The sequence below is a fragment of the Vulpes vulpes genome, chromosome 1, assembly GCF_048418805.1.
Source record: "Vulpes vulpes isolate BD-2025 chromosome 1, VulVul3, whole genome shotgun sequence".
Classification (NCBI taxonomy): Eukaryota; Metazoa; Chordata; class Mammalia; order Carnivora; family Canidae; genus Vulpes; species Vulpes vulpes.
Window position 1 is genome coordinate 39451542 of NC_132780.1, and position 27581 is coordinate 39479122.

Sequence of the window (27581 nt, forward strand, 5' to 3'; positions counted from 1 at the left end):
TAAGCAACTTGTGCATAACTTTGTTTACTGTGTTGACTTAGAAGTTCTTTGTCACATGTACACACTAGGATCGGCAGGGCTGTGCCCTGATACCAGATGACCCCCAAATCTCAGGAGCCTGAAACAACAAAGGTGTTTGTTCACTTGTGCTGTGTCCCCATTGTGGGTCAGTTAGGAGCTCTGCTCTTCATGGTCCTCGACCCAGTACTCAAGTTGATGGAGTACTCATTACCTTGTCATGGCAAAGGAAAGTATATTGGCTCTTAAAGCTTTCCCCAAGATGTGACACCTGTAACAACTGCTCACATTTATTTTGGCCAAAGCGAGTCATGTGGCCATGACTGAGCTCACAGGATGGGGAAATGCAATCTTCCTACATGCCTGTAAAAGAGAGGAACTAATACCACGAATGTCTTATGCCATTCTGACCATGGTGATGACTGGGACTGTTACTGGTGTATGCCGAGGTCTCACGTCATATGTTTGTGCGTGAAATTGTCTCAAACATGTGCCTGCTGTGTTTTACTGATTGCTGTCTTATGCCCCTCTGACCTTGCCTATTATCCTCCCTTGGCAGTGTCTCACTTTTTCCTTCTATCAAAGGAATTCTTCTGAAGAAGTTGCTATTTCTTTTTTAACTGATGGAGTCTCCCAAAGTATTCTGCTCTCACTTCTCTGATCCCTTGGCGACTGAAGAATCAAAAAAAAGGACCAGTGATAAATGACATGTGGTCAGTGGGTGGTGAACTGTCAGCTGAAAGAACCTTGACCTTTCTTTACCCCACTCTTTCAAATCCCTGTTGTGAGAATAACAATATGTTAGTACCCTTGCCTTTATCTGCTGCCCAAGGAATGTGTCCATATGAGCCCAGTCTTGGGTATTTGGACAACTTTCTTTCATTTTTAAAATTTTGGTTCAAGAAATATTTGCTAAGCATCTACATCAGGCTAAGATGGGGATATGAAAGAGAGTATAAAGCATGTTCTCTACTCTCAAAGGGCTCACATGTAAATGGAGAAGGCCAGTGGTTCTCAGCCCTAGATGCACATTCAAATTCTCTGAGGGTAAAATGCAATGCTGGAACCCACTCCCAATGTTTCTGATTTCATCGGTCTGGGGTAAGTCTCAGGCATCAGTGTTTTTTGAAAACTCCCCAAGTGATTCTAATATGCAATCAGAGTTGATTAAGATGGGTATACACAAACCGCTGATTAAGATGGGCATAGAAACACATAATTTCAACATGTTTAGAATACTTTGTTGAGAATGGAAGCTGAAGCAGAGGTAGATTTATTATAATAATTATAACTTATTGTCAACTTCATGTTAGGTGCTCAGCTACGTAGGCACTTTGCAAGCATGATATTTATTTAATCCTCCATATGATCCTCTCTGTTCGAAATCCTTACCTCCATTTTATAGATGAGAACACCAAGACCCAGGGAGTTTTTTTGTAATTTGCCCAAGATCACAGAGCTAGCCAGGTTTAGAGCCAAATTCAAACCTAGGACTGTATGGCTCGAAACCCACAGAACATCCAAATATTTGCTCTTTTTTTCCAGAGTAGACTGTACTTATACACCATTCTTCTAAAGAATATAAACGACAGTCATGGAAAGGTCAACCTGCCATATTTGTTTCATTCTTTGTTACTCTCCTATGCTCTATAGCTGCGCTCTGTGAAGTTTCCCTTTGCTCCCTGTCCTATGTTCAAGTTCACATTCTTATGGCTACGGGGGAGAAGAAAATAGTGGCGAGGTATTCTAAGTTCAATTCTAGAGCAATGAGCTCACCATCTTGGCTCCTGGTGTTATTACATTGTTTTCCCCCAGAGCCGGGTATAATCAAAATTCCTCCTACTTGTTGTGTAACTGACCTGCAAAGTTGAGCTGCAAGCCAAGGCTGTCTGGATCACGTATGCTTGTACAAAGAGAACTGAGCCAAGTACTTCCAAAACAAACCTAGTGAAACAAAAGCATAGAGTGTGGCCGAGCACAATATATAGGGCAGAGGGGTTCAGAAGACCGTCTGCCATTCCTGAGAGCAATGTGGGGTTTGTGGCATTAAACTTCCAGTGACTGGGGGCAGGGGCAGTTGGGCTGATGGAATGGACTTCACTTTTACAGAAGTATCTAGAAACCAACGAGAGCATCTCTTTCACATGCTTAAGAGCAAAAAGTTGGAAAAACGTTGTCAAATTACTTTCTTTTGGTGAAATATTTTTTTATTTTTCTAAAATCCCTCAGCAACCAAGATCTCAGCCTGTGTCTATCAAGTTCAAAACAAAAGTAAAAGTGAGACCAACAATAATGACTAGAACTTTGGAAGATTTTGTCCAACTTGATTTTGTGGAATTGTAAAAAATGGAGTCTGAAATCGTAGTATCTATTTACCTCCATCCTTCCCCTACCACAGTGAAAATCTTTGGGCAAGTCGTATACTCTTTGGTTTCTTAACTCCATTCTGTTTTATGAAAGAAACCATCTGTAAGTTGCCTTCCTTCTACCTTCTAATATGGCTCTAGAGATTATAATGAAAACTAAAAGAGACTCATAATTCAAGTTCTTTAAAAGACAGAAACCAAGAGGCTCTGTTATTACCAAAATAAAATTTTATTTGCTCTCTCTCTCCATTTCCACCCATTTTCTTTCCTATCATATCTGCCATTATTAAGAGGACTGTTGGTATATCTGAGGCCACACATCTAACTTGTGTGCCACTGTATCATAAGCAATTAGTATAGTGCTTAACGCTGGGTAGGCATCCAGCAAACATGTAGTGTCTGAGCCTGTTGTTAGGGGGCTTCATTTCACCCAATGTCCCATCCCCCTATGCCACTGCCACATAGCCACTTCAAATCCTTTACCAGATGGTAGGAAGAGCTTCAAGCTCCACTGGTTGAAGAGAAAAAAAAATTGATGTAAGCCACAGAGCAGACACCAGAATAGAGAGAAGCTGAGTGTGGGTGAGGAGCATCTGCATATTGATACCCAGCTGCTCAAAAGGCAAGTCTCCAACTAAGAGTTAGGCCAACAGTGAATGTCAGTAAATTGCCTCTGCACCTCTAGAGTCTGAAATTCCAGCCTTCCAAAAGTCAACGGGAGTGTAATTTGGTATGAGTCCAGACTCATCCTTTCCATGAAGTCTCCCTGCAACTCCCACCAGACAAACCTTGGCTGCAGCCCTACCGACAGCCTTCAGCACGGCTTCCAGCACCATGGGCCAATCCAGGGTGTGAGCAGCAGAATGGGGACCAAACAGCACAGCATGCTGGAGGAGGCAGAGGGCTCAGGGAAAGGGTCTGGGCAGGGCAATGTCTCATTTACCAGCCCTTGGCTAAGTATCCAGAGTCAAAGTATTGGAAGGCAGTGGGTATCCAGGCTGACATCTCCAAATACTAGTCATTTTCCCACTGGTGATGTTACTGGGTCAATCAAGCTTTTTATCCTCCCAGCTGTGCCCATGGCCATCTGTAGCGGCCAACTTTTTTTTTCTAAATCTTTTCCATAAAAACTATGCTCCAACTATCCATAAACTATCCACCACTAGGTGAGACATGTGAGTAATGTTTTGTGTGAACCAGGCAGGCAATGCAGAGATATCTCACCAGGGCCATCAGGGATTGGGATGCCCATTAGCGTACTTGGAGAGCAGAATTTCTGACTGAGAAGCACCCCCACCCCACCCCAGCCCACCCTGCATTCAAACAGATCACCAGCACAAGCAAATCCAAGAATAGCATTGCCTCCAGAGGGGTAACATGTATAATTTGGGGATGCAAAGGGTGGAATATTAGAGTAGAAAAGTTTCTCAGTCTCTCCAACTTCTAATTTGGACCAGAACGAGCTGACAGCTTGATTTATCATCATGATAGAACTTTATGCCCTAAAATAATTGCTAGAAACCCGGATGTTCCACTAGAAAAATAAATCAACCTAAATTGTGGTCGCCTTATTACTATGTCCCCAACATTTCAGTGATGACATTGAGCCTTTGGGTGAGGTCTGAAGGTGAGACCTACAAGAAAAAGGAGGTTGTTTCGAAGAGATGCTTATTGGAAAGCCCAGTACAATCGTGCTAGCTGTCCAAGCCAATTGTAAAATTGCAGATTTATTATGTTTAGCAGAATGCAGCCTGTACATTTGAAATATTATCCACATGACCTGGCTTCTACTTAGAAATCTTCCATGAATTGAAACAAGTGAATTAGGGAGGCCTCTTGCCTTTAGCACTGATGGGTCTGTGGGAGGTGAATCAAGAACCATTTATAGTAGTGATAAAATACTATATATAAGGCTGTAAAATTTTGGCATACAAGGTCTCGGTTCAGAAGTAAATTCATTTTATGTGCTCAGCAAAGGAGCAACTGAGAAGTTTTACAAATGGGAAGTTTGACCTACTGAGATTTCAAACATAAAATCTGTCAATTATTTCTTGGGACTAAGGATAGTATTTACCCCCCTTGAATGTTAAAATGCAAATCAGAACCATGAAGTCAGTGACAGCATAACTTTACCATGGTATGTGTGGCTAATGACAGTTGCCCAAAGCCATTGTCCAACTGTCCTCTTATGTGCCCAAATCTGGATCAATGGGATGGGTCACTTGGGAATCTAGCAACTCACTGGGAAAAAGCTTCAAAGCTTCAGAACCCTGTCCAATGAACAAATACAAAATCTGATGGGACATTATGCTTTTGCATTGCCAAGGAGCCAGTGATCCTTTACTTGGGAATTCCATGGCTCAAGCTAGAACTGGTACATATTGCTTGACAACCGACATATGTGTGCTTTAATCAAAAGAGCCTTACAAATGTAATCTCTTCCACATCTCTGACCTCATCACTGACCTCTCCCCCTCACTCTCCAGACACACAGGAGGGCCCTGATCTGGATTGCTCCTAGCCTATTCTTGCTCCCAGACCCTGCACTAGCTGTTGTTGCTCCTTGACCTAAAATCTCTTCTCAAGACATTAAATTAATGGGGCTGGTTCTTTCCCATCATCACATCTCAGTTCAAACATCAGCTGTAAGAGGCTTCCATCCCCTCAGCACCCAATCCAAAGGAAGCAGCATCTCATTCTCTCTCCCTCCTTCTCTTCTCCTCCCCTGACCTCCCAGCCCCCACATACACATACACACATCATTCACCTTATTTTAATTCAGGCAGATCATATACAATGATCTGATATTTTATTTTTTATTTTTATTTTATTATTATTATTTTAATGATCTGATATTTTAATTGTTTTATTTACTTTTAAAGCTTACTATAATTCTTCCTTCACTAAAATATAACTCCTGGGCAGGCAAAAACTTTGTTTCATTTGTATAACAGTACCTATAATACTGTCTACCCCAAATTAGATGCTCAATACATGATTTTTGAATGAATAAAGAAACAGACTCCTACCAGGTCCACTGTGGTGCACAGTTTGAAAGAGCCCTTGGAGAGGGTGGAAGAGCCAGTCTCCAGTCTCAGACTCACTTCAGGCAAATCATTCCAACTTGTCTCTGGACCTCACATACTAGTCTGGAAGCAGAGAGATGGGATGGGATTGGTGGTCTGGCGCCTCCATTCTCTGAAGCCCCTCTCTCCCCTATCATCTACTATATCTGAATTTAGCCAAAGAGGCTTGGCTGTCATCTTAAATAACATTTTAAATGCTCAAGTTAAATAAACCCCAGAACCTATGAATATGTTCCCTTAACAGCAAAAGGAATTCAAAGATGTGATTAAGGCTAAATATCTTAAGAGGGCTATATTATCCTGGGTTATTGAGATGGGCCAGAGCTAAGCATATGAGTCCTTGAAAATAGAGAAGCTTTCCAGCGGCAGTCAGCGAGAGAGATGAGAGAGCAGAAATCCATCACTTCTAGTTTTAGGCTCCCTCCCCTAAGCTGAATGCAGGGGCATCAAAAAGCCAGATATGACCCTTTGTGGACAGCCAACCACGACATGGTTCTCAGTCCTACAACCACAAGGAAATGAATTCTGCCATCAACTCGAATGACCGAAGAAACCATCCTTTTGTTAGAGCCCCCAGAAAGGAACCCAGCCTGTGACGGCTCTGATTTTAGCCCACTGAGTCCTGCAGTGGACTTCTGACACACAGAACTGTAGCACAGGACATCTGTAATGTTCATGGTGTGGTAATTTGTTATAACAGCAATAGAAAAATGTTACACTATTTAAAATACATAACAAAGTGAATAGCACATGGTAAGGATTCAACAAACACCAATATTTCTTAGGAACATTATTATTTTTTTAAGATCTTATTTATTTATTCATGAGAGACACAGAGAGAGGCAGAGACACGGGAAGAGAGAGAAGCAGGCTCCCTACAGGGATCCTGATGAAAGACTCAATCCCAGGACCCTGGGATCACAACCTGAGCCAAAGGCAGATGCTCAACCATTGAGCCACCCAGGTTCCCCTTTTATAAACATTATTAATGGCATAATTATTAATATTGTTTACAATCTCAAAAAATCTCTTTCTGCCTTGACGCTGAGCTCTGAATTCTGAAACTCTTTGTCCTGTCTCTCCTGGAATAGCTCCCTTTTAACTGTCTTGGGGAATCTGTCACCAGCTTCATGGACTGAGTGTTGTGCTGTAATGAAATGAGAGGAAATTTCCTGAAAAATAAAACCAATGGTGCCCATGAGACTCACTTGTGAGCAATAGCTAGCTAGGGAATACTTCGGGATAGGACACCTGAAAAGGACACCACGTGACCTATGAGCAGTTTGGCTGGGAACACTTAACCTGAATGTAAACAAGGGGAAATACCAAGCAAATGCCAAAGGAGAAACATACTATAAAAAAGGACATGTTGCCTTTTTAAAATGTCAGTGTTGCAAAAGACAAAGAGGAGCCAAGGAGTTGTTCCAGATTAGAGAAGATCAAACAGACCAGGGGACTAAAAGCAATATGTGATCCTAGAATTGGGCCAATTGAAAAAAATATGGAATATAGACATCAGATTATATAAATGTATATATTAACATTAAATTTCTCGAAGTTGATGGCTGCACTGTGATTACATAAGAGAAAGTTCTTATTCTTAGGAAATAGGCACTAAAATATATAGGGGTAAAGAACTACAATGGATGCATCTGACTTTGAATGACTCATAAAAATAAAAATAAAAAAATAAAAATAAATGCAGAGTGAGAGCAAGTGTGCAAATGACACAGCAAATGGGATGAAAAGTTAATTGGTGAATGCGAGTAAAGGGTAAATTGTTTTATTCTTCCAGCTTTTCTGTAAGTTTGAAGTTATCATCAAATAAAGTGATAAAAGAGAAACCAGTCGAGTTTGCCGTCCAGTAAAGAGAAAGTACCGTCAACACGTAATGCCCATTCAAGCTACATGTTTTCTTCTAATTTGTCATTCCATCTGAACCTATCTTATTATGACCGCCGGTGTTTTCAAATGCATAGCTTCCAAAATTAGCCTAAGACAGAAAATGTTCTCAAGCTTCCCTGTAGGTATATTAAATATAAGTCCTGGTCAACGAAAGTACAATTTTCAAATAATCCACTACTTTTAGATGTGATAGTTCCAAGACACTGGACCGCTAGCATAGTGCAGAGAAATATTCATGTCATAGGCAAAATAAGCATATTTCCCCGAATAGGTGGCAAAGCTGTCAGCAGAAGTGTTAGATGAATGAAGTAAATGGTTCATTGTAAAAAGTAATTGCACGTACTCACACGTAGACATAATTGACAACAAGGGGCCCAGAGAAGGGATCGTGGTGGCTTACGTAAATCACAGGTATGTCAGAATGTTCCTAAATGTGTGCCTATTTAATTCTTATTGCAAATAAGTCCTTCCACCTTTTATAGTGTTGGTAAAGCACACTGATGTCTGTGGCAACATTTTTGTAGAAACCGAATCCTGTTCCCTTCTGTTCATGTAACCGAAGTATGCGAGCATTTGAGCTTTCTGTGGTCAAGCTGGTCCCCCTACCATCAGGGCCAAAATTTTTAGAAAATGCTAGAGATTCCCAAAATGTATCGGTGCTTGGGAAAATTGCCTCATCGCCAACAACGAACACTCCCACACTTAGGCACCCATGTGTGCATCTAGCATTTGATAATGTCTCATTCAATAGTGTCTCAAGAGCCAGGAATGAAAATGACAGTGGCTCTCCTGCAAGGCTGGTGGCTTCACTCACAGTGAAGAAACACAGCATTCTCATCCATGTAATTTGTGACCATTAGAAAAATTGGGAGACTCTCTTTCATTGAATCCCTTTGGACTAACAACATAGCCCATCTGGAGCATAAAAGCTCTAAACCTAGAGAAAAGAAATAGCACAGATGAGCAGCTTCCGTGCACTTTCTGCATTCAGTGGAGCTAATAAGGAAAAACGCTGAATTACGATGATTACCCATGCCTTGAAAATAGCTTATCACCTGCCAATATGAATGGAGGCCCCTGCAGGGCTGCGAAATGACAGGAAGAACAATGGCCCTAGAGACAGAATCTCTGGAGTGTCAGAGAGAGGAATCTCAGCTGACTGCAGAATGGTCAGCCGAACGAAATGGAGCTCTTATTCTAAGTGGACCCTGCAAAGCAGTCCTCGGGTGTTCCTATGCCATGGAGAAGAAAAATAGAAGAGTTTCGCGGAACAATCAGGCCCATAAAATGTGAAATGAAGGGAAGACGTAGCCAGCAATTATCCAAAGAACCAGACTAGATACCCAGCCGATCTCAGTTATATCATGGTGGGACAGAGCACTCCCCAAATTTGGCAGATAATCATCAACTTGCTTTTTACTTTGTGTTATTGTGTAGACTTAATCACACTGTGAAATCTCCCTTGTTTTCAGACCTAAGTGCCCCTGGAATGCTGTTCGAGTGGTCACATGAGGTTCATTAGGAAGAGGAGCTTGGCTTTGCAGGGATTGGGTGTTCGGCTCTTCCATGGAATCTTTTCTTTGTCATCACAAAGCTCCTGTGTGAAGGCCATTGTAGGCGCTACCGTAGAGCAGTGTTTCCAGCCCTGCAATCCCACCCCCCACCCCCAAGATATAATGTCTCAGTGGTCGCCTGTCTCATTGGCAGGTGCTAAGCTTTTATTTTTATTATGATAATGGCTTCATTTCCCCATGAATCGTTTAGATTAAGTATTACCACAGCCTGAGTTCTTTTATGGCCAACTTTTCATTTTAGTTCCTGCAGCATCCAAACAACCAGGATTTGTTTATTAATTTTTGTTCTATTCACAAATGACTACGAGGAGAAGGGGCTCTCCAAAATTTGAAGAGTATTACCTTTGTGTTCAGTAATTTATTGCCCACCCTCACAAAACCTACATACATGCTTGTAGGTATACACACACACACACACACACACACACACACACACACGCTTACACCATAGGCATAGCATTGTGCTAACCCAGGGTTGGTAGGTGTATAGACTCCCTTTGTGCTGGAGACCAGGACATGTGCCATTTATTAATTGGTGAGCAAGGAACATAAAAATGTTTCTAATGTTTCACTACCTTCTAGATAGATCAGTGTTGTGCTTATAGTACTGCTTCCAACATTATTTCATCCTTTTCTTAATTTTTAGCCCTCAGATCAATCTGCTGCATTCAAAGCATCTTGAAAAGCTGCCACTTTTTGGAAAATGTGCTCCGAGGGTCTCTCTCCTTTCTTCTTGCCCATCCTATCTCATGCATATGCACGTATGCACACTCTGCACCTGGCGATGTGTTTCTCTGTACCTGAAAAATAGTGCCCTTCTTATTGTAAATAACACACTGATCATCTTTCAAAATGCTCAGAGTGACAAGAGTTGGTGTGACATTTACCTGCGGAGATCTACACAGTTCTTGGTCAGAGCTGAAAACGTATTTCCTGAGTACTTAGTGTGTACTCCACTCTGTAGGAGAAAAAGAAACTATAACACAGGGTTTTAAGCTTCCATGAACTTAACACACCAGGCTAGTGGTCAGTGACTTAGATTTAGTATTCAAGTTACCACCAATGATCGTTTGGTTTTGGTCAAGTCCTGAAAACTCTAGATCTCAAAATCTATTTTAAAAAGAGGGGAGGTAAGGAGGTAGAAATTGAACAAAATCAAGGGTCTGAAATTCAAATACCTAGTGGTACTAAGCAGGTAGCAGGATCAGGTGGCCAGCTGGGGACTCAGACCCACTGGGGAATACCCACCTAGGAGCTGTCTGCAGCTCAGCCAGTCAAGTGCTACAGGCAGAACTTCAAGTATCCAAACTTTCTTGAGAAATCTTTTGACTTCTTTGAACAGAGTACGGGTCAACATTATGCTCGCCAACAAAACATATTAGTTAGCAGCTTCTGGCCTACAGACATGCTCAGGTCCTTCTTTCTTATTTTATATGCTGTCTGGAGTCACCCAACAATTGGCATGCAAACCAAGTATTCAGAAGAGCATATGGACCTGGGAAAGAGGGTCACTGAGTCCCTCAGGCCATCAAAATGATTACAAATTTTGCTCATCACTCATCACTGTTTCAGCAGGTCCAAGAGTTACTAATGAAAATCCAGATGGGACTACTGACTTTTGAGAAGGAGAAGTTGTTTAGAAAGAACAATTAAAGGACACAAAACTCAATTTTTAACTGTAAAGAGCCCTTCTGGCCGATGGCCTGTGTAAGGAAGAGGAAGCAGAAGGGTTCTGTACAATCTACCAACCTGACTCTGGAGACTCAGCAAAAGCTCCCATAGCTGTTAGAAATAAAAGCACAGAAGTACAGAGAAAGGAACAATTGAAACACACCTAGGAGTCCAGAGAAGACATCAAATAACCCAGAAGAGAAAACGTGTAGCAGTGAAGAAAGCACCAAACACAGCAAAACTCTCAGATCAAGGGAAACATTTTTGAAGACAACCATTTTCAAAATCTGTGAAGTTTTAAAGAGGTAGGATAATAGTCAAAGGCTCCAAATCTAGGGGGAAGGATAGACTCTCTGGTTGGTGCCTCCTGATTAATGAGTAAAAAGTGATCCAGTTGCTATAGCAACTTGAAGATACACAAAAGAAAACATCACTTCTTTAAAATATTCCTGATGATGAATAGGTAGAGTTTTTAAAAATATCTTTTTTAAAATGTAAGAGGCTCCTTCTCCACCGCCCCCCACCCCCCTCCGTAAGAGCACATCACAGAAGATGGCTGTTTGTTTGCTTCCCCAGATAACCGGACTTGTTTACACAAGCCTTAGTTTGCTTACACAAACCAGCAATTTGGGCAAAAAGTAATGACCAGAAAATATGTCTGTTGGAGAATAAATTGTTTTTCAGCAGTTTTGTTTCTGTTTAGGCAGCAAGGGAGACAAATGTATGTTGTCTTGGTTTTCTTTTTCCTAACAATATATTTTGTTGGAGTTTCCTTGGATGCTGAGAATGTGAAATGCACCTAAGCAGAGTCAGGAAATGAAAGGTTAGGCTTTCTGTAGCCTTCTCTTGTTGTCTAAATGGACAAGTAATAAAAAATATGACCTCGGTGGGACTGCACACCCAGTCCCTTAGCCTTCTCCAGCTTGGCTCCTGCTGCCCCGGACACTTATTTCAGTATCCAAAAGGATTGTTCTGTTTTGCTCCAGGCTGTTCAACTTTGGCAGAATATCCTAAATAGATTGGAGATTCCAAGCAAGGTCTCGAAATGAAAACTGTAATGATAAAATATCCTGGGGACCCCTTCTGTAGGTGGTGGAAGGCTCTTAATTGAATGATTTGGGTAAATGGTTGGTACGAAGCCCAGCTAAGTGTCCCAAGGCCCATGGTCTGGCCAGTCTTTAGCCAATGCTGCAATGTGGGCTTTTGCTAATCAGAGGAGGGGTCAATGATCTTGAGTAGGATGGTAAGGCTGCATAATATGGTCTTTTATTTTTGAGCAAGGATACGTAATCAGTGTGGAGGAGTTAGGGAAATCATTTGGAGTTCATAGGAATGGAAGTTTCCAAATCTGTGTTTGTTCTGTAGGATAGTGGACAAGGGACTGAGGTCCCTTGGGGCTCAGCTTACTCATCCTTAAAATGAGGAAGTTGGACCACCATCAATTCAGCGAGCATATGCTACATGTCATCATCTCTCACCTGTGTCCCCAAAAGCCCCTACTCCTGAGTGATATGGCTCAGAATACAGAACCACTCAGCTGCTTGAGCCAAAATTGTAGGATACTCCATTTCTCCCTCCCTCTCTCCCTCATTGTCTGAGCTTTGTTAAAAAGAACTCTTTCCAAGATTGAGACCCAAGAGAGTGTAAAGACTGGGGAAGAAGGGGCTGAGGTGGCATGTATAGAAAAAGACCAAAGTATCAATTTGAGTACTTCTGAAGCTAACATGGTGAATTAGATCTGTGAACAGTAAGCTTCCTAACCCTCCCTGCCCTGCATCAAACTTGCCAGACACACAAAATTCTTTCAAATTTACTAAGCATAGAGAATAAAGCATTCCTCTTTCCATTAAAAAGAAGTAGGTGAATTAGAAAGGACTAGAAGCTATCTTCCCAATATGCAAGGATCAAAGCAGAAACATGGGGGAAGATGCTGTTTGTAAATTCTCGTTGTATCACTGTATTAATTTCCCAAGGTGCTGTAACAAAGTACCTCAAACAAAGTGGCTTAAAACAATAAACAGATACCTCATTCTCAGTATTCTAGAGGTCAGAAGTCCAAAATCAAGGAGTCAGAAGGATTGAGTGCTTCTGGAGGCTCTAAGGGAGGATCCTTCCTCACCTCCCACTAGCTTCTGGTAGTTGCCAACAATCCCTGGCATTCCTTGGCTTACAGCTGCAACACTCCAATCTCTGCCTTGACGGTCTCATTACTGTCTTCCTTCTGTGTCTATCCATCTGTCTTCACCTGACCTTCCTCTATGGACAGCAATCATTGGAATTAGCACCCCCTCACCCCAATCCAGTGTGACTTGATCTTAATGTCTTCGTACCTACAAAGACCCTATTTCCAAATAAGGTCATATTCATGGCTACCAGAGTTTAGGACTTGAACCTACTGTTTTGGAGGACGTAACTCAATCCACAGCAGTCACCAAGTCATTTCACTTCCCACATATATTTCATTTTCTCCACTTTGATCCGTCTCCACTACTTCATTTTAGGCTACCCACATATCCTACCTGGATAATGCAATCATCATCTTCTCACTGATCTCTGTTCTTCTTTTCTTTCACTCTTGAAATCCATTCTCTATGCCACAATAACCATGTTCTTTCTAAAATTGAAACCTGATCGTTACAATGACCTACAAATCTAAAATGATTTCACATGGCTTTGAACAAAATCTGTTGCGTGACATAGGAGCTTCTTCATGACCCAGCTTCCTATCTCTTCTGTCTTCTTTTCCCTGTTTCTTCTTGCTTTCTCATTACTCTAGCTACCCTAAACTCTTGGCAATTTATTTTGTACTTCTTCTATTCTTTTATTTAAAATCCTGTGTGTTTTTAAGGAGAGGGCAACCAGGCTGTATTCTGGTAATATCTTGCCCCTCCCTCTGTAGTTTCTTCAATGGGAGTCTCATGAGCCATTTTACTAGAGGAATCATCTCCATACATTTAACGCTCTCTGCCTTCAGGTATTTCTGCATGGCAAGAATTTTGCCCTCTGTCCTTCAAATTCATCTTTCAACTCACGAAGCCTTCACTTCCTTCAGGAACCATTTCATAACCGTACTCCCCTCCCCCAAAACACACACCCTGCTTTAGGTATCACCCTATTTTCTTCTTAGTCAATTGTTCACAATCCCATTAGTAACACTACATAGCATTCATGGCAATATCTTTCTCCTTGATGCATCCCCCCCTACACCCTGACCTCCCTATCATACTAGGAATTAGTCATTATCTTAGCCCTAGTGAATAGTAGGACTGAAAATATACTTGTGAAAGAAACCATAACATGAGGACATAACACATAGCACTAGGGCTGCTGAGATGAGTAAGATATATTTACTGACAATGCAGACCATTCACCATTCACCACACCCCAATTTGATCATAGCTATAGCAGCAGTACTAAGTTTATTGGAAGTTCAAACAAAACAAAACGCTCATTCTCTCAGAAGAACTACAGAACTCAAAAGAAACAAATAGGGGCAACTTAACTCAGTTGGTTAAGCGCCTGCCTTATTAATACGTGTTTAATATATACATATGGTTAGTTTTGGGGACTAATGGTTGGTATCTTTTAACAATTCTGGAAAACTCTCAGGCATTCTTATTTTTCCTTTTGTTTGAATACTGCCTCTTCACCACTCTTTCTTTTTGAAACTTCGACATATATTAAAACTTCTCATCCTAACCTCCTTGTATCTTACTGCTCTTTCCTGTTTTCTACCTCTTTGTCCTTCTGAATTTTCTCTTTTCTATCTATCTTTGAGATCATTCATTCTCCTTCTGCTATTCCTAATCTATAGTTTGATATGTCCACCGAGTTTTATTTTATTTTATTTTATTTTCCACATAGTTTTAACTTTGAATTTTTATGTCTTCCACTTATAAAGATTATATTTGCTTCTTTTCCAAACTGATTACTTTTCTATTTTCAAGGTGTTATTTTTTTTTCTTTAAAAATATTAAACAGGGCAGCCTGGGTGGCTCAGCGGTTTAGTGCCACCTTCAGCCTAGGGCTTGATCCTGGAGACCTGGGATCGAGTCCCACATCAGGCACCCTGCATGGAGCCTGCTTCTTCCTCTGCCTGGGTCTCTGCCTCTCTCTCTCATGAATAAATAAATAAAATCTTTTTAAAAAATAAATAAAAATATTAAACATTTGGTGACACCTGGGTGGCTCAGTCTGTTGTGTCTGCCTTCAGCTCAGGTCATGATCCCAGGGTCCTGGGATCGAGCCCCATGTTGGGTTCCCTGCTCAATGGGGAGCCTGCTTCTCCCTCTCCCACTGCCCCTTCCCATGGCTCGTGCTCTCTCTTTCACTATCTCAAACAAATTTTTAAAAATCTTTTTTAAAAAATTAAACAATTGCTATTTTTATATTCTGTGTCATATCATTTCAAGATCAGTGGTCTCTGTGGGTCTGATTGTGATGTCTGTTATTTCTGACACATTTCCCTCAGAGTGCCTGATTTCCTTGTTTTTAAAATGTGACCAATTTCCTTGAAAATTTACCTCCAAGAATACTTTGCGATCTTGTTAAGATTATATTTCTCTAGAGAGGATTTGCATTTGCTTCTACTAATTGCCTTGGGATACTATCTACTTAGGACTACTTTAAATTGAATTTTCGTTTTGAGATGTTCCTGAACACATAGATAACACGAATTCAGATATGTGAGATCCAGGTTATAGTTAGACATTTTCAGAGGAGGTTTTGTTGTTACTTTTTCATCTATCCAATGCCAGTGCTAAGACTGGGATGATGTTTTTTGCTGTCCCCTTCTTCTGACAATTTTATTTTTCATTCATCCTTACACTGAAACTGTAATCCTTTGGTTCCCATTTCAGTCTTGTATTTTACCTGGCAAGAATAACTATCACAAAAATGCTCTAAATTTTTCTATTAAAAAAGAGAGATAAAGCTTAATTAAGTGGTAAGAGAGAAAGAGAATCATGATGTGGTTTCTTTCAGGCCCTAAGCAAATATTTCTGTGGTATACTAGATTAGAGATTTATCTATTCTATATTTTGCCACATGTGGTTTCTTCTCTAATTAGCTTTACTAATTACCATCTCCTCATCAAACTCCTTAAGGGTAGGGATTGCATTTCTTGTCAGTATATACTCCTTATAATCACCAAAGCAGCATATGGACTCTCATACAGGATCTGTTAAGTATTTGTTTATTGCTCCTACATCCATCCCTTGTTGAATGTCCCTCCTTTCCACCCAAGCACTCAAGCCAGAGCCAAGGGGCCATCCTACTTCCTCACCTCCCACATTATATGACCTGATCTCCTCAATTTGTATCTTTTTAGTTTCTCTCAAATCTGCTTTATTTTAATTACGGCAGCTGTAGTCTGAGTTTATGCCTAACCATTTCTCCTACAGCATTTTCCTTAAGAGTGTTTCTCAAATGTGTTACATAGAATCCTAGTTTTATGAGATTTAATGGATATAACCATTTGCACAGTTAAAGAAGTCATTTTCCATGCAGCATGCACAATGATCATTTTAAGAAAATCAGATCACATCAGATATTTTTTATAAATTTTCTCATGGTTCCTCTTTACTTTTAGATTGAATGCAAGCCTCTTAAGCCTGGCCTAGAAGATGATATTTGATCTGATCCTGCCTATGACCTTGGCCTCATCTCCTGACTCTCTCTCTTGCTTTATCCACTGTAGCCCCAATGGCCTTCTCAATGTCCCTTGGACAGATGAAGCTTTCTTAGCTTATATCTGAAACACTACCCTCAGAACCCACATGGCTATCTCCTTGTTCCCATTCTGATCTCCACTCAAATGTCAATTCCTGAAAGGCTCTCTCCCCAGCAAGCCTATCCAAATTAAGACCTCTTATCTCCATTCTAATCTCATCACTCTCTAACCTTTTATCCAAATTTATGTACTTATTTACTTGTTTTTCTTCTTCATTCAATGCATATTTTTGGAGCTTCTGCTACGTGCCAGGCAACACTCACGGCACCGAGGTACAAGAAAACAAAGCAAAACCACCTGTCCTCATGAAGCCTGCATTTTATTTGCTGTTTTGTGCATTTATTGAAGACTTACATTTAGTTTACATTATAATAATTATCTAGTTTTCCTTTTATTGTCTATTTTCCCTCTAAAATGTAAGCTTCAAAATGATGGAATAAGTGAATGAACAAACAGCTGTAGTGAATGATCCTCATAGGCACTCAGCTGTGTATATTATTAATCCATCACTTCCACCTGTTGGTTAGTTGGTTGAGAGAGGATTGGAAATCTAGAAACAGTTTGCCTATTATGATAGTCCACTGTTGGAACCAGAGGACATGGTAAAGACTAGAGTCCGATAGAGAACTGAGCCCTCTTTTAGCAAACATTTGTAGACAATGATTTAGATTATTTATTCTGGTCTCTCTACTACTGTGTCCCTCCAGGGGGTTGTACCCCATTGTCAGATGTACTATTTACATTATTGCCAATTCAAATATTTACTCATTGTCCTTGGACACCGGTGAGGACAAAATGATTGAAAATCATCAACAGTCCCCCTAACTAAGTACTTTGTATCCCAGCACCACTGAACCTTCCAGAAAAATCTTGTTTTGGCAAAGCTAGTCAAGGGTCCATTTTGTATGTGAGTGTTTTTGAAGCAATCTGAAGCAATTCTGAGTACAAGGCCTATCTGAATTACATACTTTTTAGTGCTACTTGGGGCTTATAATTAGTTGCACTCTATGGGCATATAAATCTCTTACCCAGTCATTATTTTTGAGTGGAATGAAGAACGCCAGGGCCTCTCCTACAGATTTGTATAGCACCATCCAATAACTAAGTACACATTTACTCGGGGAGAATATGCATTATTGACAACATGCTTAATTAACTTCCAAAACAATTTAAGTATTGGCTGCTTGTAATACCATCTCTTTCCTCAAAGGGAACAGTAGTACATCTCAGTAGGGGATGGACACTGCTGATGCGCCAACAAGGCCGCAGGTGCTCATAAAGAGAACTGTTTAAGAATGCTTGGCCCAAGTGACAGTGTCTTATCCAGTCTTGAGGCAGAGCCAAGAATAACCCCACTTCCTGGTGCTCTGTCTCCTTTACAGAATCCTATCAGAAACACATTTCAAATTAAAAGTGAATTTTTAAAAAGAAGTCTATATAAACATCTGCCATGGTTTTAACCAAACCCCATGGAAGGTCTGTCTTGTCCTGGCGATACAGACTTAGGAATTGCGGAGAAACAAAATGGAAATATGAAAAAGTAGAAGTGTGTCAAAAAGGGGCAGAAAATGAAGACTGTGACTAAAAGACCAGTTCTCTGGGGAGAGAGGTCTTTGGAGAAGACTGTTTCCAAACATGTGGCATAAATGATTCCTGGAACTCATAACCTGAGCATGCACTTTCTTTCCTTAATATATTTCTTTTTCTAACTAATTCCATAGCACACATTTATGAGGAAAATATAGAAACATGTATGTAGATATATACACACACACATACATAAAATCAGAAATAATTACTATTAACACTAGCTTTTTCTTATGATTTTTGATAGTCATATCTGTACATGCAGATAGATATGCATACATATTATATACATATCTAGATGTGGATTATCTTCCCTATTCACATAGCCTACCATGAAAATGTTTCCATGTCATTAAATATCCTCGAGAAACAAAATTTTAATGTATAAGTGTATCATACTTTTCTAATGTATTCTCATCAGATGAATTTTCACGTTGTCTTTCATAGGACATAATCACTGGTTATTTAAATCTAGAAGGTTTTCTCTGGAGAACACATTCACGTACAAAAGCTGTGGAGGGCAATGGGAGGGTGAGAAAAGTGGAATCTAGTCAGATCATTCAAATATGCTCATTTACATCTATCTTTTCAACTTATTTCCCAACCCCAAAATGCTAGGTGAACAAGTTAATTAGAATCATAGAGTCTGTCTATAAATATGGAAGGGCTGAAAGTCAAGTGGAGGAAGTCCTTATACACATGAGATGTGTGAACCCAACAGAGAACCATTCCTTCTGGTTGCTACTTTAAAGAATCAAGTGTAAAACATATTTTTGGAAAATTAGTATATGAATTTATGACCTCAGGTGTGGCATTCTGTTAGGTATGGCCTAAGTCACTCATCTCTGAATAGAAATATGCAAGACAGCCCACTGACCTGCAGAAAAAGACAGGACTTGTATTTACAATCATTTTGTTATTACATTTTCTATTTTATTCTTCTAATATATATTTTTTAAAATGTAAAACATTCATGCTCTAGCACACGTAAATAATTCATACACACACATATGTACATTGCAGGCATATGCTAAATTTTTTAACTAATGAGGTGATCAGTCAAAACAGTATGGACATTATTACTTTAGATTCTGTAATTAGGGAACTTATAGAGTATTGTGGGGCTAGAAACCTATGAAGAATGGACGAAGCATCAGTTTGGCCCACTACTTTGCTTTAGTGTGAGAAGCACTCGGAAGGCAAACATAGGCCCAAGTATGGTCGAGTCTAGAATACAGGCGATTGGAACTGGGAAGGTAACTAAGCCAAAGGTTGAAGTCATGTGGGAAAAGCAAGCATCTAGGGATGATGAATTACAATAAAGCAGGTGCTGCTTTATGGAACGCTTACAGGTGTGGCCTAAGAGGTCAAAGCCGAAGGAGCCTAATGAGTCTAGGACACCTGAGGAAGGACTGAAGTAGGGAAGAACCTGGAAGCCTCTCAAGAGCATAAATTTAACGTGTCCATAGTCTATCATCCTGGGCAGTAATAGTCGGTCTGTGCAGTAAAGGACTACAGAACTGACCAGTTTCAACGGGCAGTGGTAAGGAGGCCTGGCTACCATGGGGTCTGGATGGAAATCCAGAAGCCTGAAAATAAATCTTGAAAGACAAACTATGCTGACCTTAACTTTTCCCCACAGTTTTGCAGAGGCAATTCCACTCAGCCAATATACCTGATCCATGGCTAATTCTGGCATATCTAGATATTATAATGATAAAGGGCTATTCTTTAAATTAGAAAAAAAGAATGTCTCCTTTGTCTCCTTCAAGTGAAAAATGAATATACAATAATTTAGAAAACCAAATTAGAATAATTTTAGCTTCTATGTATCTTTAATTATGTGACTCCCAAGTTTATGTAAACCATAAGCAACACATTCTTCTTCTCTGGACATTTTGACAATTTGGATCCATTTCAAGTTTAAAATACCACTTTTCCAATGCATTTTGTGAGTTAGATCTACGTAACTCCTTTTTTTAAAAAGATTTTATTTATTTATTCATGAGAGACACACACACACACACAGAGAGAGAGAGAGAGAGAGAGAGAGAGGCAAAGGGAGAAGCAGGCTCCATGCAGGGAACCTGATGTGGGACTCGATCCTAGGACTCCCGGATCACACCCTGGGCCAAAAGGCAGGTGCTAAACCGCTGAGCCACCCAGGCGTCCCTGATGTATATAACTCCTAATGTAGCCCTGATCCATCCATATACAATGATGAAGCCTATAGGTATTACTGAGAACAAAATGGCAGAGGGTGTAAGTTGACCACAGGGTGAAGGTGACAGCAGCAGTCAACATCTCCATGAGAAGGATGACTTTTCCATGAGCCCCAGCACTGACAAAGCTAAGGAAACTATGGAAAAGTGACACAAAGGATCACAAAGACCTCTCCAAAGAGAGGGGACATTGTAGTCCTGCCCACCCCACCCCATAGAAACTCTTTCTACAATAGAAAGAGTTCTCTCAATAAAGTAGGCTGTATCTCCATCATGACAAGGCATCTGCTCATACATTCTCCTTAGTGGGGATGTGAGCAGCTGGAAGCCAGTAACTGTTTCCGAAGGCTTTTTTTCCCCAAATGTGTGAGGTTCTCTCCGAATTCTGACTGAACTTGCCCCATGTCCCTTCAGACTGTGTTCTCTCAGCTCAAAAGTTTGACAGCACCAAGTAAGCAGAGCTATTTAAACATTTAAACTTTGGATACCACCACCAAGACAGTCCACGATTCTAGCTTGTTTAGACTCTTCCACCCCCAGCTCCCAAACACACACACACACACCACTACAAGCCAGGAAAATTCATCTTTCTCCTTAAGCCAACCCTCCTTACCATCCAAATGCCAATTTGACTTAGAGTCAACTTCTAGGTTTGGGACTGTTACCTTTCCTTAATCCCATAACAGCTGCTTCTCAGTGGTCAAGCTAAATCCATTTAGCTTATGTCTGACTTGTGGAACTTCTGGGGTGGAAAATTTTTTTAAATAATTCTTATTCTTCAGAATAGCCAGTAATAATGAGAAAGACTAATGGGCATTCATAAGCTGTTATAAGACATACTTCCTGTACTATGCATTATTCATTTATGCAAACTATTGTGAAGGTACCAAATTCACTGTGCATCTGGGCTGGAAAGGTCCCTGGACTCAAGATTACATTGGTATGCACATTTCTGAGGCTTGGTTCTGTTTAACATTTTCATCAGTGACCTGCTTAAAGGAGCAGAGAGCAAACTCATTAAATTCCTAGATGGGAGGGATGGCCAGAACATTAGAGAACAGGATTAGAATTTCCCCAGCCCTTGCCAAATTAGCAAAACTGTCAGAGTCAAATATGTTCATCGGGGACAGGCAGGGAAAAGTAAACTACCCAACTGTGAGCTGAGTAGTAGCAGCTTATTTAGGAATAGAACTGAAAAGAATACAGATGCAAGCATAGACTTGTAACAGGAAATAAACTTACCCAGTGGAACCACTTGTGTTCTCTGGGGCATTTGCACCCCACCTTAAAATGGATTCAGATACCCAAACAATGGATTATAGATGCATAAAGCCCCCTCTACACACTCTCAGGAATTCTAAGAATTTCGGTGTGCTTTTCTTTTCCATGGTACCTCTAGCGTCAGATTCCTTATATCACTTAATTAGCCTGCTTTCTGGTTCATTTCTCTGTCCAGCTCTGGTCGCCCTATAACAAACCAGGTCACCATCTAACAGACACAAAAACCATTTCCCTACAGTAAGCATATCATGGTCTCCTGCATAACATGGTCTGGCTATGTCCTTGGCTGTCTTGACTCTTGTTCAATCCTTCCTATATAAGGGGCATGGCTGGATCTGGCCCCAGTGTGGATCATACACTGCCAAACCCCGCTAGACTCAATTTCAGAATTTTTAACTTTAGAAGAGTCTTAGCAACCATCTTCTCCAACCAGATCATTTTGTACCTGCAGAAATCAGAGCCCACAAAGCAGAGCAACATTTATGCAAGTTCACAAGGCAGTTAAGCCAGGGATAAAACTTCAAACTAGAAACAGATAGCCCAGTTCCCAGGCCAGTGCCCTCTCCACTGCATCATCACTAGGCTATTTCTAGAATGTCCTATCAATCCCTGGATAAGTGGCAGAGCCTCTCATAGAAATTTTTCACAACAACTTTTGGTGTAATACATTAGCCATATGATGTGTCATATGCAATAGTATTGCCTTGCAACCTCCCTAGGAGAACCCGAGATGGACATTTGGCTAAAGATTTGAGTGAGGGACAGACTTTGTGAAAACCAAAATAGAGTCTAGAGTAGATTAGAAAGGAAAGCAGTGCACAAAGTTCACAGGACATAATTTTGTTTGGTTTAAGTAAAGTTAAAGGTCGCATACAATCTTCACATTCTAAAGAGGAGTAATTATTTTTTCCATCTCCTATTGGAATGAAAAGCACAGAACTGGAATATCACAGAAACTTAACTGGAGGTAGCTCTGTGAGTCACAGGATTTGCAGGGCCAGCCAACGGAAATTATAGAATTCCCTTAATAATTGGATCTGGGAATTGGCATCTTTCAGGGAGGGTTACAACGAAGGGAAATAGACTGAATTAGTGATTCTCAAAGCCCTTTCTCTCTCATTAAGTCCCCGAAAGTGTAGGAAAGAGTCCCTTCTCTGACCCAAAAGGGACACATTGAATCATTGTACTTAATGAGAACAGGACAGTAATGTAAACCTCTTCAAGAGGTTTGTGAAATACCCAACACAAAGTAGATACTGTATTGGAAAAAAATAATTGTCCAGGTTTCAAAGGAGCCTCCCAGATCACAATCCCTCATATTGCCAGGCATTTGGGGCAGCTCATGGAAAACCTACCATTCAGGGTAGGGAGCCTATAGCCCCTTCCAAATACACATGTGTGGATGTTTGATGCCTTTCCCTCAGTAGAAGCCAGGAGATGCTTCATGAGAATGGTTCCTACTCTGCAATTTGAAGACCTAGGAGCTTGAGACTATACTTCTTGAAAATCAGGGCCAACTCTTCACGAGAACTCTTATTTGACTAGCTTTGATAAAGCTAAGTCATAGCATACATCTTGTTACTAATTAAAAATGGTATAATCTGTGCAAATATCATTTCTGGACAGTGCCTTTCATGAAACATCCCATAAGATTGTTTGTCTCAAGCCACGACTTCTCCAAAGCCCATTTTTCCAAATGATGGACTCTTGGTAATTATTATGTTTCATTATTATAATTTTCTTCTAGATGATCCAGGAACGTGTACATCATGCACTACGGGGTATTACATGTAAGTCTGGCATTTTTTTTCATGGCACTAACTTTTCTGCAGTTTAAGCATTACTGACTTAATCCTAAATCCAGTGATTAAAGCAAAGAGGCCGTGCAGCCTGAAGCGACTCTGCCCTGTCAGGCTATTAATGAACAATTCTTGGATTTAGCAATAAGAGCCCAGCTGTTTTCTTGCCTCAAAAGGAGGCCCTCTTTTTCTTGGTCCTGGAAGTCACCCAACCTGACACTGGTGTCTAGGAATCCTGCCATGGGTTACCAGGATTCAGACCTTGCTATTCATGGACAAACTTTAACAATATACCCAACCCCACGCAAGCTATTTCCAAATGTTTGCATGGAGATCTTGTCCTTAACAGGAGTCAGAAAGTCCAGGATGAAAGCAGGTACTTTATGAGCTCTGAATCATCTTCTGGGTAATGAGAGACATGGACCACTAGGTTAAAGGAAACACAGATAATAATCATTCCCAGAGTTCTCCAATTCAATGCTACAAGTAAAAGATGGTAGGTCTCAACATCACCTCCCCTTCCTATCTTAGTCTACCTCCTAGGGCACACTGGTGCCTATCTTGGGAGAAAAGATAAGAAGGCAGAGGAGAAGAAAAGGAAGGCCTAAATAATGCATAAGCTGCATAATTCCTCCCTGTCATGCTAGGAACAGGGGAGTTTTATGGTAAAATCATCCACCAGTTATTCTCTTCACCTTTCCACAAATGTTGCTAGGGACACGGGATTGATGTTACTTTCCAGAGGAAGAAACTGAAGGTCAGAGAGGCTGTGGGTTTCCTCATGTTGTACCACAAGCCAGTGGGGGGGTCCAGGTTTAGGTCGCCTCAACTTTAGTGGGCTGGGTCCTCCTGTCACCACGCTGCCTTTCACCTCTATCACATTCGAGGGGCTCAAGATTCAAAAAGAATCAGTTAGCCTTATCATTACCTAAGCGTATAGTTGTCATTCAACTCTGGTAGAGTAGCCTGTTCCCTTCTACATTAACTAAGTCTACATCTCCACATTCTTGACCTACTGATTTAATTTACTGCTCCATTTAAACAGGGGAGGAAGGATGGAGAAGAGGCCCCCAAACTTAATTATTATAAGGTAGTACAGATGAAAGTAAATGAGCAGAAAGCAATCTGTCAGCATGTTCATAGTTGGCCTTTACCCAGCACACAGCCCGCCACAGACCACCTGGGGCAGAGACCAACAGCAGAAATGCAAACATTCTTTGGTGAGGTCACACGGTTGGAGGCACAGAATATTCCTCGAAGAATGAAGAAAGGAGAATTTAGACTCAAATAGTGACCACACAGAAGTGGATGACAGAAAGAAAAAAGTGGGCGAGGAGTTCCTCCATCCTGGTTCCTCTTCACTGCATCCCTCCAGCCTAACTGCACACTTCCTCATGTTGACATGAGAGCACACCCCTCAAACATGCATCCACTTCCCCTGTCACCTGGGAGCATCCCCTTCAACCTTGGAGCCAGCCCTGCTCCTGCGTGCTGCTGGCCACTAATGAGCAGGTTCCAGAAAACCCCTTGAGAGACAAACACACTGAAAGAATGTGCCCAGTATCACTGAGAGTAAAACATGAGATACTTGTTTCAAGAAACATGCATTTATAACCCTTTAGAAGGTTTAGTAACTCTGAAGATAGCGAATAAAACACTATATAATAGAAGTTGTTAGTGAAGAAATAAAAACTTTCCTCAGATACCTTGTCGTTGCTCTGAAATTCATCAAAGGGCAAAGATCAGCTTGATTCCACTCCCCCTTCACATGAGCCTGTAATTCAACCGAGTCCGAAATACAACACTTAGAATGTAGAATAAGAAGGGATAATATGCATAAAAATATAAATACGTACAAGCTAAGACACTTCCTTCTTAATATTAATAATCTAGCTGTAAAAAATCAAATAAATAAATAAAAATCATAATAAATAAAAAAATCATAATAAATAAATAATAAATAATCTAGTTGTAGACATTTTGGTAAGTTACTTGAACTCAACACCGAGCCGTTTCCTAGTGTTTGCATGGAGACCTTGTCCCTATCAGGAGTCAGAAAATCCAGGATGAAGGCAGGTACTTTATGAGCTCTGAATCATCCCCTGAATCCAACTCTACAAGTCAAAGATGGTAGGTCTCAATATCACCTCCCCTTCCTATTGCCATGTGACAAAAGCACACAAGCTATTCAAATCCCAGGTAAGGCTTTAACTCCCTATGGGTCTCTGAGTACTTAACCTTGAGACTCAGTTCCCTTAACCAGAAATTCAAGACGAGTAATAGCCACCATATGGGAATTGCATGGAAGTTGAAATGAGGCCTTAATGCAAAATCCATACTCCATAAATGAATATTAGTACCCTTTCCTTCTCCCCAGCCTCTTCACAGCTGATGGGTGAAGGGTCCTCAGGGTCCAGAGGAAGGTGGTTCATGACTTGCTTAGTGACCATACATAGACCAAGACAAAGTTTTTGCCTTTGAAACCCAAATATCTATACCTGTTAAAAATGATGTGTAGACAAATGTAAGGATTAAATTAAATTAAATTGTGGTGGTTGAGAGAAATACATCAACATAGCTCATGGAAGAAACTCCATCTCTTCCTCCCTAGGTTTGACCACCACTGTTATAAAACCTGTCCTGAGAAGACCTACAGTGAAGAATTTGAATGTAAAGCGTGTGATACCAACTGTAGCAACTGTGACCAGCATGAGTGCTACTGGTGTGAAGAGGGCTTCTTTCTCCTGGGTAAGCCCGAGAATGGCATAGCACAAAGGAAGAACAAGGCTCCCAAGCCCCATCCAGAAATAAGAGCACTTGCTTGATTGGTTTCAGACTTTTCCTATGCCTCTTGTCCAAGGATGGATTTTAATTTGGTTTGAAAATAAACATTAGCCAGGACTACTTCCTTCTGGTTTTATTACTGAAGCAGAGTTCCTAGTTCACTAATTAATTTCAAACATCTCCAAGCTGATGGAAACAAGAGTGAAGTGGGTGGGTGGTGGGAACATTGAAGATAAATGCCTTGGAACGAATCACCTGGAATATTCAGAACCATGACTCTTGCCTTGAGACTCAATCCACGCTATATATTCCTAAGCACTGTAAAAGTTAAACAGGATCCTTTGTCTTCGGTTTTGGGCAACCCCAAATGGTTAGGAAAGAAACACAGTATGAGTCTTCCAGGCAAGGGACTAACAGTCCAGTGCTCTCGAATGTTTGCAGGAGAGATGGTGCAGCGGACAGCCCACATTGATCCCCAGCAGTTCTGCACAGAGATTCATTTTATTTGTTCTCTTCCAAGGCCCTAAGAATTTAAAGCTCTTTACTCTATGCTCTTAACCCCTTAGCCCCTTGAGCAAACTTAAATGTTTGGTTGAAAGAGGACTGAAATATTGGATTTAGGACACATTTCTTGGTTGAAATAGGCTTATGTCATTTTGGTTTCTATAAAAACAAACTCAAACAAAAAATTGGTCCTGAGATTCCCCTCAGCCTTGCATGGAGCACCAAGCCAAGCCGGCAGGGACTCACCCTCATGCCCCCTCTCTGTTCTCATGCAGGTGGCACTTGTGTGAGGAGATGTGGCCCTGGCTTCTATGGCAACCCGGAAGTGGGAGAATGTGAGCCCTGCCACCCGGCCTGCAAAAGCTGCGTTGGCCTCGGCCCCCACCAGTGCAGCAGCTGTCAGGAAGGACTGCAGCTGCAGCATGGGACGTGTGTGGGTCCTGCCCAGCCCCACGTGGAAGGCAAATTCTGGAATGGTATGTGCCTCCCAAGAAAGAGAGAGGTAGAGTGTGAGCAGGTGTCTGGCTACCTTCTCTGCCTGCCTCCCCCAACCTTAACACTTGCTTTTGGGATATCCCAGAGACAAAGGCAGGGCAGTGAACCAAAGCTCAGAGTGGGAATCCAGTTTGGGCAGGATTGGGTAGGAGGCTGTGGTTGGTTGGCATCTGACCTGGTGGGAAACCCAGGCACACCTTTCGGTTGGTATGGCCAGGGAGTGCCTATCCGGTGGAGGAGACCTCGGAGCAGGTAAGGAGAGAACTGTAGGGGAATGGCCCAATGACCATTGTCTCAAAGATTTCAGAGTAGCTTTGATCCAAGGGAAAGGAAAACGACTGGCAAGGGTGGGCTTTTTCAGCTGGGCAAGGAAGAATCACTCTAAAGTACTAGATCTTAAGCTGAGGCAGCTAATCTGGCTGGCTGATTAGAACTTAGCATCATTCAAGGTTGCCTTTTAAAAGCTCCCCTCCAAGCGTGCCTGGGTGGCTCAGTTGATTAAGCATGTAATTCTTGATTTTGGCTCAGGTCATGATCCCCAGGTCATGAAATTGAGCC

The 27581-nt window shown here is 41.1% G+C and overlaps 1 protein-coding gene across 2 annotated transcripts in view; it reads left to right on the plus strand.

The window, feature by feature from the left end:
* Nucleotides 1–27581, plus strand: part of PCSK5 (proprotein convertase subtilisin/kexin type 5) — a 449210-nt gene that overhangs the window by 371803 nt on the left and 49826 nt on the right. For both annotated transcript variants that reach the window (XM_026001533.2, XM_072762655.1), the window contains exons 25-27: nt 23189–23231; nt 25852–25988; nt 26804–27004. In XM_026001533.2, coding sequence (XP_025857318.2) covers nt 23189–23231; nt 25852–25988; nt 26804–27004 — 381 coding nt within the window. The remainder of the gene's footprint in view (nt 1–23188; nt 23232–25851; nt 25989–26803; nt 27005–27581) is intronic.